Raw genomic sequence first — 19,476 nt, forward strand, 5'->3', positions numbered from 1 at the left:
CATACTACGGGCTTGTATACATCAGAAACACGAGAGGCGTACGGATTTTGTAGTCGGAGTAAAATACACGAGAGAAGCACAAGGAGAGAAGTATCGGTTTTGGTATTTATAAAAACACGAGAGAAGTATCGGTTTGGTATTTATAGTAAGATACATGAGAGAAGTATCGGTTTGGTATTTATAGTGAGATACACGAGAGAAGTATCGGTTTGGTATTTATAGTAAGATACACGAGAGAAGTATCGGTTTGATATTTATAGTAAGATACAAGAGAGAAGTATCGGTTTTGTATTTAAAAGATACACGAGAGAAGTATCGGTTTGTTATTTATAGTAAGATACACGAGAAAGGTATCGGTTTGGTATTTATAGTAAGATACACGAGAAAGGTATCGGTTTGGTATTTATAGTCAGATACACGAGAGAAGAATCGGTTTTGTATTTATAAGATACACGAGAGAAGTATCGGTTTGGTATTTATAGTGAGATACACGAGAGAAGTATCGGTTTAGTATTTATAGTGAGATACACGAGACAAGTATCGGTTTTGTATTTAAAGTGAGATACACGAGAGAAGTATCGGTTTTTTATTTATAGTGAGATACACGAGAGAAGAATCGGTTTTGTATTTATAGTGAGATGTACGAGAGAAGTATCGGTTTAGTATTTATAGTGAGATGTACGAGACAAGTATCGGTTTTGTATTTATAGTGAGATACACAAGACAAGTATCGGTTTTGTATTTATAGTGAGATACACGAGAGAAGAATCGGTTTTGTATTAATAAAATACACGAGAAAAGTATCGGTATTTATAGTGAGATGCACGAGAGAAGTATCGGTGTTGATAGTGAGATACACGAGAGAAGTATCGGTGTTGATAGTGAGATACACGAGAGACGTATCGGTTTGGTATTTATAGTGAGATGTACGAGAAAAGTATCGGTTTGGTATTTTTAGTAAGATACACAAGAGAGGTATCGGTTTGGTATTTATAGTAAGATACACGAAAGAAGTATCGGTTTGGTATTTATAGTAAGATACACGAGATAAATATCGGTTTAATATTGATAAGATACACGAGAGGATATCGGTTTAATATTTATAAGATAAACGAGTGAAGAATTGGTTTTATATTGATAAGATACACAATAGAAGTATCGGTTTGGCATTGATAGTGAGATACACGAGATTAGTCTCGGTTTGATATTTATAGTAAGATACACGAGAGAAGTATTGTTTTGGTATTTATTGTAATATACACGAGAGAAGTATCGGTTTGGTATTGATAGTAAGATACATGAGAGAAGTATCGGTTTGGTATTTATAGTAAGATACACGAGAGAAGTATCGGTTTTATATGTATAAGATACACGAGAGAAGTATCGGTTTGGTATTGATAGTGAGATACATGAGAGAAGTATCGGTTTGGTATTTATAGTAAGATACACAAAAGAATATCGGTTTTATATGTATAAGATACACGAGAGAAGTATCGGTTTGGTATTGATAGTGAGATACATGAGAGATGTATCGGTTTGGTATTTATAAGACACACAAAAGAATATCGGTTTTATATGTATAAGATACACGAGAGAAGTATCGGTTTTGTATTTATAGTAAGATACACGAGAGAAGTATCGGTTTGGTATTTATAGTAAGATACACGAGAGCAGTATCGCTTTGGTATTGATAGTAAGATACACGAAATTAGTATCGGTTTGGTATTGATAGTAAGATACACGAGAAAAGTATCGGTTTGTTATTTCCTGTAATATACACGAGAGAAGTATCGGTTTGGTATTGATGGTAAGATACACGAGAGAAGTATCGGTTTGGTATTGATAGTAAGATACACGAGAGAAGTATCGGTTTGGTATTTATAGTGATATATACGAGGGAAGTATCGGTTTGGTATTTATAGTTAGATACACGAGAGAAGTATCGGTTTGGTATTTATAAGATACAAGAGAGAAGTATCGCTTTGGTATTGATAGTGAGATACACGAGATAAATATCGGTTTGGTATTGATAGTAAGATACACGAGAGAAGTATCGGTTTGGTATTTATTGTAATATACACGAGAGAAGTATCGGTTTGGTATTTATAGTGAGATATACGAGAGAAGTATTGGTTTGGTATTTATAGTTAGATACACGAGAGAAGTATCGGTTTGGTATTTATAAGATACAAGAGAGAAGTATCGGTTTTGTATTTATAGTGAGATACACAAGACAAGTATCTGTTTTGTATTTATAGTGAGATACACAAGACAATGATCGGTTTTGTATTTATAGTGAGATACACGAGAAGTATCGGTTTGGTATTTATAGTGAGATACACGAGAGAAATATCGGTTTGGTATTTATAGTAAGATACACGAGAGAAGTATCGGTTTGGTATTTATAAGATACAAGAGAGAAGTATCGGTTTTTTATTTATAGTGAGATACCCGAGAGAAGTATCGGTTTGTTATTTATAGTCAGATACACGAGAGAAGTATCGGTTTGGTATTTATTGTAATATACACGAGAGAAGTATCGGGTTGGTATTGATGGTAAGATACACGAGAGAAGTATCGGTTTGGTATTGATAGTAAGATACACGAGAGAAGTATCGGTTTGTTATTTATAGTCGGATACACGAGAGAAGTATCGGTTTGTTATTTATAGTGAGATACACGAGAGAAGTATTGGTTTGGTATTTATAACATACAAGAGAGAAGTATTGGTTTTGTAGTTATAGTAAGACACACGAGAGAAGTATTTGTTTGGTATTTATAAGAAACACGAGAGAAGTATCGGTTTTGTATTTATAGTAAGATACACGAGACAAGTATCGTTTTTTGTGTTTATAACATACACGAGAGAAGTATCGGTTTTGTATTTATAGTAAGATACACGAGAGGATATTGGTTTTATATTTATCAGATACACGAGAGAAGTATTGGTTTGGTATTTATAGTTAGATACACGAGAAAGGTATCGGTTTGGTATTTATTTTGAGATACACGAGAAAAGTATCGGTTTTGTATTTATAGTGAGATATATGAGAGAAATATCGTTTTGGTATTTATAGTGAGATGTACGAGAGAAGTATCGGTTTGGTATTTTTAGTAAGATACACGAGAGAAGTATCGGTTTGGTATTTATAGTGAGATACACGAGAGAAGTATCAGTTTTGTATTTATAAGATACACGAGAGAAGAATCGGTTTGGATTTATAAGATACACGAGAGAAGCATCGGTTTGGTATTGATAGTAAGATACACGAGAGAAGAATTGGTTTTATATTGATAAGATACACGAGAGAAGTATCGGTTTGGTATTTATAAGATACAAGAGAGAAGTATCGGTTTTGTATTTATAGTGAGATACACGAGAGAAGTATCGGTTTGTTATTTATAGTCAGATACACGAGAGAAGTATCGGTTTGGTACTTATAGTGAGATACACGAGAGAAATATCGGTTTGGTATTTATAGTAAGATGTACGAGAGAAGTATCGGTTTGGTATTTTTAGTAAGATACACGAGAGAAGGATTGGTTTGGTATTTATAACATACAAGAGAGAAGTTTGGTTTTGTAGTTATAGTAAGACATACGAGAGAAGTATTTGTTTGGTATTTATAAGAAACACGAGAGAAGTATCGGTTGGTTATTTATAGTCGGATACACGTGAGAAGTATCTGTTTGTTATTGATAGTGAGATACACGAGAGAAGTATCGGTTTGTTATTTATAGTCGGATACACGAGAGAAGTATCTGTTTGTTATTTATAGTGAGATACACGAGAGAAGTATTGGTTTGGTATTTATAACATACAAGAGAGAAGTTTGGTTTTGTAGTTATAGTAAGACACACGAGAGAAGTATTTGTTTGGTATTTATAAGAAACACGAGAGAAGTATCGGTTTTGTATTTATAGTAAGATACACGAGACAAGTATCGGTTTTGTATTTATAACATACACGAGAGAAGTATCGGTTTTGTATTTATAGTAAGATACACGAGAGGATATTGGTTTTATATTTATCAGATACACGAGAGAAGTATTGGTTTTGTATTTATAAGATAAACGACAGAAATATCGGTTTTATATTTATAAGATACACAAGAGAAGCATCGGTTTTGTATTGATAAGACACACAAAAGAATATTGGTTTAATATTTATAAGATACACGAGAGAAGTATCGGTTTTGTATTTATAAGACACACATGGGAATATCGGTTTTATATGTAAACGATACAAGAGAGAAGTATCGGTTTGGTATTTATAGTAAGATACACGAGAGAAGTATCGGTTTTGTATTTATAAGATACACGAGAGAAGAATCGGTTTTGTATTTATAAGATTCACAAGAGAAGTATCGGTTCTGTATTTACTAAACATATATCAGTCTAGTGGATCAGGCTTTTCATGTTCTGAACTAATGAACATGTTACATTCTGTTTGTAAATATATAAAGACAGATATATAAAATCGAACAATGAGCCTGTTCAGGTATCTTGTACTACCTCACCTGATTGAATATTGATAGAAATATGTAGCTTATTATGACTAATTAGACATAAGACCCACACCACATACTATGATCCGCCCCTGACATCCGGGTATCCATACACGTCACAAATTATTATATGAATGTCATGCATTTCCCGTGACCACCAAGGCCGATTACTTCTGTACAATGAATACACTACTACAATGTACTTACGGAAATATGTGTAACACTTATAACACCGAGTGCCTATACGAAGGTTGCATAAGCTACATTGTAAAACAAGGGCACTGGACTAACGGTTTGTTAAATGCACCATTCGTAAATAAAGGAATATAACGCTTCATGTGTTCGAATACAGCTTGTTCCGTTGCAGTCAGTGCACGCTTGAAGACAATTTTTGCTTGTTTTAATGTCGTTAGTGAAAGTTTTTAGCAAAAGTTTATTGTCTGTTCATGATAAGGGATAAACTACTCGTACCATGCTGTCTATACAGTAGATAAATCGCAACGTAATCGCGGCAGTTACCGAACCCTTCTGACACAAGCTGAGTGTACTCCGTGAACTGGAATATACGCTAATGTCTTATCTCCTTCACAAAGAGCATCTCTACCAAAAGTTCACCTGCATACGTCAGATGAGGTTTCGTATTCAGCGGGTAGGGTTGAGGAGGGTTGAAGGGAGGGTTCCCAAGTGCATTTATATAGAAGTTAAAAGAGAAAGAAGTGAAGATTTTTATATTAATGATAATAACAATGACTAAAGAAATTCTTACACCTAAAATGAGTACTCCTAAATGTATAATTATTTTAAGTTTGCACTAGTAGTTCCCCGTTTCATACTCTAAGAAACCTTGACATTCTATTTTTTCTGTATTTAATAGCTTCATAGTAAAGACGATGTTGTAAAAAAGTGGAACGGATGTAGTTTTAAAACCACACAGGTGCTTCAACCGCCTTTTTATTCTCCCATATCTAATTACAGTAGAGCTTAATGGGATACTTCTAAAACGGTAGCTGTGCTAGATGCTCTTCCCGTGAGAAACGTCTGTCATTAAGTACGCCTTTATGACTGTGACTTATCACTTAACATGTACTAGGAATGATTGCTGAGAGCAATAATTATGTGTTGTATTATACCATGGTAATGAAACGGTGAAGTTATGACATTTAAAAACGTGAATTTAGTTGGAGCAAACATTAGAAAAAAGTGACATAGTTTCAAAAATAAAAGTGCAGCTCAACGTCGACACGAACACGTAACAATGTATATCTTCTCTTGGGAGCAGGTATTGATTGTTACGTCACTTGTTTGTGAGAATAACGTCATAAATTTTTGAGAAAACGACGGAATTTTCTCACACAGACCAATGATGTCACAATAAATACCTGCTCCCAAGAGAAGATAACTCTGCAAAACGCAAAGACGGAATACTGATCCGAAATAACAGAGTGTAAGTACGGCGTCATTTTTGGACGCTTAAAACAAAAGTGTTCGAAGGAGTTAAAAATAAAAGAAATACATAAATAAATAAAATTCTACATTAATCGGATAATTAATTTTAAATAAAAGTGTATTATTATTGTTTTGCTATTTTTGCTACCTGTTGCATTATTCTTAGATTTAAAAAGAAATACCAAAAAAGCAACCTTTTAATCTCAAAAATAAACAAAATAGACAAAGACGTAGTTATCTAGTTGTGTTATGTTTACATCATGATAATAGTATCGTACTGTCCTTTTGTGAAGTAGTGAGTTTAATAGAACAGGTAGAATAACCTAGTTACCCTTGTTGCTGGATCCTTGTTTTTGACTGTACAAGGTAGGACGGCCGTGAAACCTGCTATAAGGTTAACTGTAATCGGGTTCTGATCCAGGGAAGGACCACTACTTCCGGCTACCACTAAAATAACAAAACACGGACGGATTAGTATAGTTCGGAGAAATCACTACTTCTGGTTACCACTGAAATATCAAAATATGGACGGATTAGTATTTCGTGGATGGATTACTGCTTCCGGCTACCACTGAAATACCCAACTACGTACGTAAAAGTATATCGTGGATGGATCACTGCTTCCGGCTACCACTGAAATATCCAACTACGGACGTATAGATATATCGTGGATGGATCACTGCTTCCGGTTACCACTGAAATATCCAACTACGGACGTATAACTATATCGTAGATGGATCACTGCTCCCGGCTACCACTGAAATATCCAACTACGGACTTATTAGTATATCGTAGATGGATCACTGCTTCCGGCTACCACTGAAACTAGCTTAGAATCGCAACAGCACGCTTCCGGTTCTCACTAAAACAACAAAGCATTGACAGAATTATGAGCATGTAATGTTACATGGAGTGGTCAACGCTTTCGGCTAACAATGAAACAACGCAATGCTGACAGAAGCGATTTTACTGATATTCTTTCCTTAAACAAACATGAACCACATTGTAATACTGTAGTTATGTAATAATATAGTGGTATCTTATTTTGATTTATAATGTTTCGTTTTATATTGTGCAATTTGTGTTGTATTACGTTGTGCGGAACTACATTACATTTGTCATTGGGCGTGTTAATGGATGATGAATACATTTTCTTGGAACTGTTGTAAAGGACACCAGCAACGAAACGTTACTGTAAACAACGAATACATCATGTCTTACAAAGAGATAAACCGCAAGTGAAACAGGATTGGACGACATACGATATATTCCTCCCACCACAACCCACACCGTAACCACCCTGTATTGACATATATAATACTGTCAGACACACCAGCTGGATAAGCTACACTATCAGTGATAAATGTTAGAGTAACGGTTGCGGTTTGTTTTTTGTATATCTAGCTCGTTTCTCGGATTTCGCTCTCTCTCCCCTTTTTTTGGAGTGGTTTACCACATTCTCGCATCTAACTGATGTAAATACCACTCAGATCACCCGATATCAGCTGGTGCCTTTCTGAGTTACGTCATCATAACCAAACGTATTCCCTAGACAATATGTGGGCTTTTAGGATATTAAGCGTTTTAGTGGTGTACTTTTTGTATTAAATGTTTGAGATCGTTTACGACATATAAGAGTAGTCACTTCGTTAAACATCACACATAACCTGTTGAATCACCTGGAGGGACCTTTTATCGCCTACCACAGTTGAGATGTTCACCTGAAATAACCTGTTGTTTACACAACAAACAGACCACCCTACTCGACGTTATACTCTGTAATGACACTAATATGCTGAAGTACCGATTGTGTTAGTGACGCTTGTGCTTAATTATATCTCTTTATATATGATTTATGCCACATACATGCCGTGCACGACTATAAATTAGCTGAGTTAACATCAAAACTCGACGCAATCCAACCATCCGGATATATATACCCGGCGTGGTGTCGATGTATATCACTTCTCGAGCCATTGTGTCTAGCCAATAGAATGCCAACATCGATTATGTTTCCATCGATTTGAAATGTCATGCAATTTAATCCTGACACGAAGATGAAGGTTGTCTTTTAGCTAACAAATAACTAACGAGTTATTTTCAAATGGTTATCAGTATTCAGGTTTTGCTTTATTTTTAATTTGCTAAAGTGGCATTTGTCTAATTGATTTCAGTTGCTTTTAATCAACATGGAAACACAATAGGTGACTACTAGTTTTAAACGTCTCGAATTAACAATGAGGTATCATGTATCCGGTTAGTGAACGTTTCAGCTTACGTGCATGTACAGATATATCCATTAATGTTATTACATTATAACTTTTCACTACCATTGACGTTAATATTTGAGCTTGTTTTTTACAGGGATATAATATGAAATTGTGAAGGTTTATAGCTTCACATGTTTTGTCAAACATATATGATATACGAAAAAGGACTATCTCACAACATAGAAGACAACATGACATGACGAAACATATAAAAATATAAATACATCTAAGATGTGTACGTCTATTCGGCAAAAACGTTTGTATGCAAGTAATGGTTGAATCAATCAGTCAATATATTTAACTTATCATAAACTTAGGGTGTTGTAATGATTTTAAACACTAACACATGCACTTTTACTAGTTAAATTTGAAATAGTAACCACTGATGTCATACCTGAATATTCTCAACATGTTCAAGATACCTTAAGTTTGATATGTATAATGCATCTCATCAAAACAAATCATAGCCCATTCCCTCGCTCGTTTCATGGAAATCATACATAAGGACACGCGTTTAGGTTCTCTTCATAACAAAACGGACTGATGTTTGGGAAAAAATGTACCATTTAGATGCTTTATGAATTAGAAAAAATAGCTACAGTTATAAATCCTATTGCATTACATGTACATCATGACATCATCTGAATATGATAATGAGAGCAGTTAGATTTTTTCTTCAATCAACAAAGTGATAGCTTTACACTACCTTATACGAAATAGCAAATACACTGTCTTACACCCAATAACAAACAACACGTAGTAATGAAAACATAGTATGACTGATACACCAATAGTAGTCATTTATGCAATATAACTTATTAATATTTAATGTAGAACACAAATAAATGCCAAGACCGAAATATGTCATTTCAAAAATGAATAGTCGATTAGGAGTTTCATTATGGACATGTTATTGATATTTAACGTAAATTACCTAGATGTACCAGCACCAACGGTCTGTGTCTCATTGATACCGACATTAAGTGCTACCCAACACTATGTTATGGACATTTATATGTAAACAGTTGACGTAAAACGCTGTTCAAGTACTACTGCTGTCATTTATACATACATACAAATACATAGTGTATATATCAGTCAATGATACAGATCTACTTAACATTTAATATATTAATAACATATAATATACATATATATTAAATACACATACGACCACGAGTAACTCATCATTAAAATTGTATATAAATAATAATTATTACAGAGTTTCTCAATAGATCGTAAATAGCTAATCATGCGTTCATGTACATTAATACTGTGTACATAAATGCACTTACAAAATGTATTTGAAGTAAGATGTTATCGATTTCAGTGTGGGAAAATTTACCTGGGATAAAACCCAGCCCACTCATATTCCTTACAGAAATAGGAAATGTTATAAATGTAGTAGGACAGGACTATCCTGCATGTCCGGTTACTGTGTATACAGAGACAGGAGTCACCGAGGGAGACTTTATTCTAATTATAATACAAATATATTATAATTAAATGTAAAACGTATTCAAATATCTTAATATGGCGTAATACGTGTATTTTCTTATAATGTGTATATATTCTATTGTAGTATGTGTAATATCAAAGTCATGCAACATTAATATATTGTTAGGTAATATTGTGTACACAAGTACAAACGTCGTAAAAATTGCATACGCGTCCCACTCAATTACACATACCTAAGATGTTTTTTTATTGCTATGGACAAAGTATTTAAAACACAATTTCTTATGTGTTGAAATTAGAAGATTTTTAAGGAATAAGAGTATTGATTTCTAAACCTCATATCACTACGTATGTATAATATTCACATATGCTATTGTGATAACTGACATTGGGTTGTATGTATATAATACTAAATTGCTTGTGATATGTTTGTTCAAAATCAAGAATACACACTGTACACTAAACATTGTATATCCATTGATGTGCCTACGGTAATCAGTGTTAACATAAGATATCTCCTGGTATATGTCGAAAGTAAAATTATCGAAACAATGGCTCTAGTAAAACGAAATAATGACTCACAATTAAATATCGAACAACAAAACAAACGGTACTTTGACAGATACAATTGTACTTCAGTATCCTTGATAAGCATGGCATCAGTACATAATCAAAGAAAGGGTGCGTTGTTGATTTACTAATACGTTGTACAGGGTTAACATGACGTTGCCTTTATACAATGTACATTCAATACCACGAAATCATGATTCACAATACAATCACTTGTCGCGCCAGTTTAGACGAATTCAAATATCAATGCCGTGTGAAATGAACCGTAAACAGTACAGCTGCATACACAAACGACGTGAATATCTTCTGTACATTAATATACGAATAACACATATAAAACGTATCGATTTTAACTTACCTGGTAATAGTAAAGGCAGTAAACATAGCACACTCCACATGACTGGGTCTGTTTAGTCCTAGGATGTGAGGCTAACTCTGGTAGAATCCATGTGTACAGATACCGACCCTGAAACCCAACACTAACAATGTAATTCCAGCGCCAAGTGTTATCTAGTGATATTTAGGAAGAAATGTGTTGAGACGGTAGTATACAGGAAAAAACGTTTTATCTGGTTGGTAGTAAGATGCAAATAGAGCAGAAGGTTTGTTTCTAATGTAAACACAACGTATTGACCACTTCTGTACCTCTCCTTATAGCACCAACAATATCCTGGACAGTGATGGTGTTTATAATCCAGATAGAACACTATGAAAATTGGTCAATATTTGACATAGATCCGACTTAGACGTTTCCAGGACGTCCATTCATTCATCGGCTGGACAGGACGACTACCCATCCATCAAGACTAATCAGGATGTGATGCACATGTTCGGGGTCTCCTCGGGAGTACTTCTAACTGCGGTGGACTCGCTTCTGGCAAATGTAACGCCAAGTCTTCTGTAGATACTCCTAGTACTGGTATCATGTATAGTCTACGTACATATGTTATGTCAGTTATAGATATATGTACTAACGTATCAAAACGGTAGCGAATCGCTTCTAGCTAGTCACGGTTGTGAGGTATACACACACTGCCAGACAGTACAGCACTGACTACTGGTTATACGTGATAATCATACATCGTGCCCTGTTCTACATCACCACGTCCCTGAAATAGAGAGAAAAATCGATAAGATCACCTATAACCTAAATAATGGCTAGTACATTCACGGTCCACACAAAAAACATAGTCCCAGGTCACAGTCGGCGCCATTAAATCAAGTATGTTGATTTCCGGTTTACTTAGTGAGCTATACAGGTCATCTAGACAGGTAGAAACGATAGTATGTGTATTCGAGTTGATTACCTTAACTTACGGTGGACCATCAGGGCAGTATGTACGGATTCATTTAAACGAGTACGACATGTATGTCTTTTAAACTTGTGTAATTTCAGCACTACATACATGTTTATTGTACATTTTGTTTGTTGTCGTTTATGTATTGTGTCATCCTTATATAATACAATAGTTTGTGGTTTAGTTGAATACGGTAGTCTGTGTTTTAAAGGTTTTCTGTCCAGGAATGCTGCCGTAGTTTACGTCTTATCATAATAAATGCTACAATGCACAGAACAGGTGTGGTAACACACAAAGTCGCAGGTAGACGTGTGGGAGCTTATAATGCAGGTAAACGCGTTAATCTTTAAGTATATGACACGTCTTAATCTTACTTGTATAGCCTGAGGCGAACTGACTGCTAAACCAATCAATCAACAAAGTACATATACTGTACGCTTGAGGAGAATCCAACTAGACCGTGTATACACAATGTAGGCATTAAATGAATTTTGAAAGAGCTAGCGTTCTATCAAATAGTAGTGTTTTGATGTTTGTAGTTAACTAGGTTACATAAACGCATCTTTAAGGTACATATCGTTATGTTAAAAATAGACATGTAGTATAGTTAGAAACATGTAGAATTGCAAAATGATCAGTTTACCTTGATAACAAATGGTGTCAGGAATACTTCCTTCTTATCTTCCTTAAACGTCTACAATTTATATGGAATACCTTACACTAGCTGTTTGTTACTAAATGAAATGAAATCGGAAAATAGGATCAATTGAAATTATCAAGTACGATTTTGATCGTGCAGTTATTTGCATTTTAAAATCTTATTTTGAGCTAAGCGGACACAAAACGTAGTAAGAAATGTTACAAAATACGTTACGGAACCTTTATACAATTCAGATAATAATTAATAGGGAGAGTTTTGTTCATTGTTTGTATAAATGTTTTCCAAAAACATATTTTGTGTAACTTTAACTTTCATTTTTGCATCTAGCGTTACTGGTAATTTATCATTAGGAAACAATATAAGTCCGGTACACTTTTGATATTTCATGTGTTTAATTAGATATTATTGTATTATATTGGTTCAAATAAATTGACAATAAAATATAAATGGCTTTAGTCCACGCCATAACAAACGTCTCTCAGCAAGGTAGTTTTATGCATATACCGGGCTTGGATATCATAATATGTCAGTAGTACAACGTTGAATAAAATGTCTTAAGTTGCCTTTTTAGAGTTGACTCAATATTTCCAAATAACGTAAACATAATACTGATTGATGATAAAAACAACAAAAAACATCCTTCTGGTAAAATAAAGACCAGTGGTAACTGGACGGAAAATTAACTAATGCTACAAAGTACCATTAACACCTGTTATATAATGAATAGAGAGGTCAATGACGTAACGAGAAAAATTAATTAAGACTATGGATGCATTTGTTTTAGTGTTTTTGTATCTGGATTAGGTGTAAGTGTAAAACGGTTTTATTGACCTCACTTCTGAGTCACTTTTCAACATGTCTGTGCCACTTACAGTGATTATAACATCTGGAAGGTATTTCAATGTAACCAAGCATTTATATTTTTGTGAGGATTTGAAAGATTGTATGAGATTTCGTATATAATAATTAAAGTTAGAAAATGCATAATAAAAAAAAAACTTTTCAAATTTTAACTCGTCCTCCCACTCCTGTATAGATGACGTGAACAGAAATCGATCATGTACCTATGCTGTCCAATAAGAAACTTCGACCGAGTAAATATAAATAGAGTGACTAACTGAAGTTGACAGAGCTAGCTTACAAAAAAAGTTTGTAAAATTGTGATGGTCTTGTAAATATAAAACGGCCTCCCTTGAGCTCTTCATGTTATTATAGTATTTAAAAAATATTTCTCTTAACCGCTAAAGTACATTATATTTTTTCGCTGTCATGATCATTTCTAAATTGATTTCAAATTTGTTGTATCAAGTGAAGTAGGAATTATATAAGAAGCAAATTACCTTTGGGTATTTAGAACCGTTTCCATTAAAATCAACTTTTTATTCAGTTTGAGGAGACGTTTTGTTCCGGCAGACAATTCAGTTTTTATTAAATCATATAAAAATGTCATTGACAGACATCCCAAAAGGATATTTTCATCATAGAGTGTACTTTAAACAGTTTTGCTTGAGCTGTTGTCGGAGATAAAATTGTATCATCCATAAACAAACATGCTCCTATGCTAACCTTATCGAAACGCAATGACATGTAGTGAAATGAATTAATTTAAAAAATAAATATGATTTTGAAAAACAACCGACATTGTCAATCGAAACATTGGGGGATTTAATAATAATTGTTGGAATAAGTCTACAATCTTTTACTTCATGAACATATACAACCTACACTGAACTGGTACTTGTGAAGGAGATATTGCGAGTTATAAAGATTTACGAAACTGGAATCCCAATCTACTTTCTGCCCTTCACTCGGCTGTCTTAAGAAGAAAAACTGCTGTCGATGTTACCGTTTCTATTTCTTTTCTAAATGCAATGTCACAGTTTGAAGACATGAACAAGCACAGCATTCTTTATGTTATCTTTTACAACATTCATCTTGCGTTTTTACTGTTAAAAACATTAACACGTGCAGGGCGACGCAAGTGGAAGGTGCATGGGAATGTTTGTAGCGGGTGGTAAACAGCATGCACAGTCGATAAGCTATCGTCGTTTGTTCCATTTGTTTAGATTAACCGGAAACAGCCTGTTAGTAAAGAATTGGGCGTATTCTCAAAGCCGACAGATTGAAGTAACCCCATTCCTATTAATTAGGTAAAAAAATAGATATTCTTTTTTGAATGTATTTCTGTTTACGGCTTAGTTGAATATTACATGTAAGGATAGCTCGAAATAACTATGAAGCGGGATATTGTCAGAATAAAATCATGACAGAAAACTGATACATGTAGCATAAAAATGCCAAAACTAAATTTGATTGGTTGTTTTCAACCAATGGAGGAAGGACGAAACTTGAAATTACCAGTTGTTATTTATTATATCATTACATAGATAGGTAAATACCTCAACCCTCAGGGGATGTATACACGATACTAGCTGATATATATATATATACGTATGTAGGTGGTCAACATAAAGTTGGATATGATTTCATAGTGAATGCGTATTAAAGCTGACAGGGAAGTCAAGAACCGCCGAAATAAGATACAAATAGTCTAAAAGTCCTCGTCGGTTAATATTGTGACTGATCCTTTAACTGCCTCTGCATATAGCGTCTCGGACAAGCTTTCGGTCATGTCTGACAAACGACTTAATATTGTGTATCATAGAGGCAAGAGTATGTTCTACAGCGAAATTGTCTATACAACCCGACGAGTACAAATATATACGCATTATGCTGTAATTATACACCTTGTCATGAATAATCTATAATAGCATCATGCTTTTTATTTGTTTTATATCTACAGATAATTAAGTGTTCATGCCGCGTTTCTATTTCCATCAAGCACCAGTAATCTGTCCGTACCGTAGCTTATATTGTGTCATGGCCACTACACCCGAAATCATCGAAATATAAATCCCGCGAAATTAACCACTCTATCAAATATGCAAATATGAAGGAATAAAAATAACATTTACAGTGTTCACATAAACATGTTTAAACTCCAACATATGGTCATAATCTTGAGGAGAAGGGTCACATCCGAGACCACACATGTACACAAGTTACGCGGTCAGTACCCACAGTTGACAGATGAGTATTGATCTTGAAACAATTGCGAATTAACATGTATCGTATTGCTAGTACTAGTTATTAACACTACGTTTGTACTTGGGTACAGGCTAGGTGTAGTACTGTTTGTTGTGTACTGACCATGTGCTTGTCTGAATCACCTCATTACATTGTAAGTGGTAGTCAGAGGGAGAGTCACATGTACGGAGCAATACAGTAGCTAACATGACAAATGATGCGATTCCTGTCTATGAGGAAAGGTCTCGACGGACGCTATGAAATGATTTGCAAGATACAGTAGTGGTTCTTAACTTGCTCTGTCAGCTTCAAGCTACACTGTTCCCTTCAGTTGCAACACACACGCACACACATGAATGGTGTTTTTACGATGTCTCCATTACGGCATATTTATAGCGTAAAACAAGTGAAAGTCATCGAAGTCAAATGCATCTTCGTACGTTTACAACCGTGAGAAAACAGACGTTGTGAGCTTCATGTACATGTATTTAGAGCGATTTAAAACATTGTCACGGATAAATGTATGCAAAGTGGCAAGCGTATCTAATATACGTTCATTGACTATACCGTGTATATGGTACGAGTACTGACGACAATATTTAAAAAAGAATATAGCAAGGCAGATTTGCATACGTAAAAAAAACTATTCCAAAACCACACTTATTCATGTACAATAAAAGGTATATACATGCATGTAGATATAACAATGTATTATCTCCGAACTCCTTTGTACATGTAAGTACCGCGTGTACGATACCAATGACCGAATAGAAGAGTTCGTTTTTTAGTAGTAAGGTGATGGTACATGTAGGTTGGATAACAGGAAGATATAGCACGTACGTGAGGTGCGCGGAGTCAAAGTTCTGATAGCATATTGTCTTTTACGAATACTGATTTAACTTTGTTCGTTCTGTTTGAATTAGCTTTATGTTTTGGAATGGATTACTAATGAAGGACAGTACGGTCTGTTTACTGTGTATATTTAATCAAATTATCCGTAGCTATTCTGAGCTAATCGAGTTAGTAAGTTATGACTTTAATTCATATAATTACAACAAAAGTGATATAGTCTACTCGTAGCACGCAAATATATATGCATACAAAAATATTTACTATCAATAGTACATTCACATGTATTCCTACGCTTACCTGTTGCAGCCTTTGTTTTTCTTCGTTTAAATGCAACAAAAGTACGTCTACATGATGCTTAAATAGTTAACATTCCTTGATTGAACGGTTTGATTAACTTATTATACTTGGTAAGTGTTAGTAGTTATTTCATTCAGGTTTCAGACGGTAACAGTATATATATTACAGGACTGGATTATTTGTTTGGTACATTTGCATCAGAAGTCATCCTTATCATACTGCTTCTATGATATATATATAATCCTGTATCAATCTTTACCCATCCCTCCATACCACGTACTTCTCTAACGAGACCTTGATGACCAGTTTTTATCTTTTGTTTTTAGTAGTGACAGGGTTTATGATTTATTATTGATTTGAAATTAACCAGTACTCAGTAAAAGTGTTTGGAATTATAATTAAGGTGTCCTTTATATCTCTCCTTGTGTTTCAATAATGGTTTAGAATAATTTGGATTTCCACTTTTTGGCCCTTAATATCACCGATGGCTCTCAGAAGGACATTTCAGCTGTATAGTACATTTGTACAGTGTAATTTATGTTTTGGCGTACTGTATCTCAGTAACTAAATGTGAAAGGTGCAATAATATGTGTGTCTTACTTTCATCTTTCAGGTGCATTTATAAAAAAATATGTTATGACGCGGTACGGTAATAGCTATATATTACACATGCAATGGATATAAACAATAGAAACGCTTATATTTCCTACTTCCTGTCCCACATACCTCGGTGTCCATGGAAACTCAACATCCCGTTTAGAATGATGGTCGTATCCCCAGCGTCAAAAGTTATACATTGAAACATATAAAGAGCATCTATATATGCTGAAGTAATTTTCTGTCAAATCACATTTCATGGTTGTTGGTCCTGGAATGCTAGTTTAAAACGAGTAAAGGTCTAAACGATTGATAATGTAGGGTACGAATTAGAACTCGTGCAGTGTCATACTTTTGTGGTGTATTTTAAACAACCATGATGATAATATTAACATCGGTCCTATTACAGTAACGCGATTGTTTCTTTAGTCTCTTATATCCAGGTTCTGATATGTATTGATAATGAATTATTCCTAATACAAACTGTATATGACACCAGAGTTAACTAATTGGTGGTTTACTTTACCCAGGTTTACTAATTTGTGTTATACTTTACCTAGGTTATATGACTGTGAAATGTGAGTGGTATTATTCACCAGTGTTAAATAATTGGTGGTATATTATTCCAAGGCTAAAATATTGGTACTATTTACCCAGATCAAACGCCTGGTGGTATACTTTACCTAGGTTAAATAATTGGTAGTAGTGTATACCAAGGTTAAATGATTGGCGATATAATTTACCCAGATCAAACGACTGGTGGTATACTTTACCCAGGCTAAATAATTGGTAGTAGTGTATACCAAGGTTAAAAGATTGGTGTTATAGTATACCAAGGTTAAAATGGATTGATAACATATTTAACACGTATACGCGGTTACAAGCTTGATTTTCTTCATACTAATATTTTCAGGTGAAATCGCACAAGGTCGATTAACATGTGTCACCATAAGCTTAAGACATTGGCAATGTTCAAGATTTTAATCTAAAACATCATACCCTATCTCAATGTTTGGATTTTACGTCAATCACAATGTAATTGATTCATCACATATTTCTATGGTGATTCAGTATAACGTCAATATTTGTGTATTACAAAGCGTCCACTGTCTAGTTACTGTATATACATAACTTGTAAAAACTGTTTATCACATTAAGCAAGACACATGTCAGATTGAATCTAAACTAATACACAGGATTAATTGTTAAAGTGTTCAAATGTTCTTGTCCAGAACAAACAAAAATCCCTGTCTGGACGTTCGAACGGAATAACACTGTCTCCAATACTCACCGATATTGCAATTGTATCGACTTCTAGTAGGAGTGGGTTACACAACGATTAATAATTAGCCTTAGTGGACCAACGTATAATATACCTACCTTATATATGATGATCTGCTTGCTATCCTCAGAAACACCAGTCAAGCGGATGAAGCATTCACCAGTAGGAATGACACAATACAAATGCAATTAACATTTAAATCATGTATAACCCATATAAAGGAAAGACTCATCTGACGCATGCGCAGTTTTTACATATTCAGGATGTTGTAATTGGGCAGCACAAGTACTTCAGGAGATACTCTAACGTTTGTGGTTAAACAACCATACCGTTTGACCCAGTTAACCGGTTTTGTGTTAAAGCCTTAGGTCCGAGATTCATTAGTATTAATGTATGCTTGTAAGTCAGCTTAATCAATAGAATAATATATTTTCATTTTAAAAATGACCATTAAAGAGAAAGTTTGAAACGAAAAATAGTTCCACTATTTTGTCGTCATTGGTGGTTTCAATGAGCCTACTTTTTACTACGATTGACAAAAAAAATCATCGTTACAGACAAATACATAGCATAACGACATAACATAAGTATTTACCTGGATCAACACAGTCCTCAAACATCATGACGAACCAAAGATCATCATTTCGATAACTTGAAAAGGAATTTGACAAATTTGTTTACACCAAGTGGATGTACTTACCTTTGTTTTGCATGATCGTTTATCCAAGACACAACCTATCCTAACCCGAAAAAAGAGAGATTAACAGAGGGTAAGACAACCATGAAATCACCCCGCGGGTTGGAGATTTCCCTGTTTAACCCTCAAGGTCGGGGATGTTTATTTTTCTCCCATCCTATTATTTCATTCACAGATCTACCGACAGTAGTCTGCCATGTTTGTAAACAAAAACACATGTGGGGTACATTGTATGCATATCGTCATTCACTTTTGATGACGTAACAATTACCGATGACGCATTTTGATGACGTCACAACTGAACACGTGCTAATCGGCACGAGGCCATCTCCCCCAAAGGGGCGACAAACTGATCTTTCCATGCTAAAACGGGAGACACAGAAGGGTGGGAGAAAATCCAGTCTATTTATAATATGGCCTTTTGGAGATGGCTTGATATAAGAGCCTTTTCTT

General features: G+C 34.5%; 1 protein-coding gene across 2 annotated transcripts in view; it reads right to left on the bottom strand.

Moving 5' to 3' along the window:
- The window catches only part of LOC110445699 (limbic system-associated membrane protein-like), a 32,435-nt gene extending 13,909 nt beyond the window's left edge, over positions 1-18,526 (bottom strand). The window contains exons 1-3 of one of the 2 annotated variants that reach the window (XM_021490472.1): positions 18,425-18,526; positions 10,611-11,361; positions 6,286-6,401 (exon numbers count right to left, since the gene is read on the bottom strand). In XM_021490472.1, coding sequence (XP_021346147.1) covers positions 6,286-6,401; positions 10,611-10,650 — 156 coding nt within the window. In that variant the 5' untranslated portion in view covers positions 10,651-11,361; positions 18,425-18,526. Of the gene's footprint in view, positions 1-6,285; positions 6,402-10,610; positions 11,362-18,335; positions 18,380-18,424 lie in introns of those variants that run through there. The other variant, XM_021490473.1, reaches the window with a different exon arrangement.
- Positions 18,527-19,476: the final 950 nt, after the last annotated feature.

Source organism: Mizuhopecten yessoensis, unplaced genomic scaffold (assembly GCF_002113885.1).
Source record: "Mizuhopecten yessoensis strain PY_sf001 unplaced genomic scaffold, ASM211388v2 scaffold2329, whole genome shotgun sequence".
In the NCBI taxonomy this organism is placed as follows: Eukaryota; Metazoa; Mollusca; class Bivalvia; order Pectinida; family Pectinidae; genus Mizuhopecten; species Mizuhopecten yessoensis.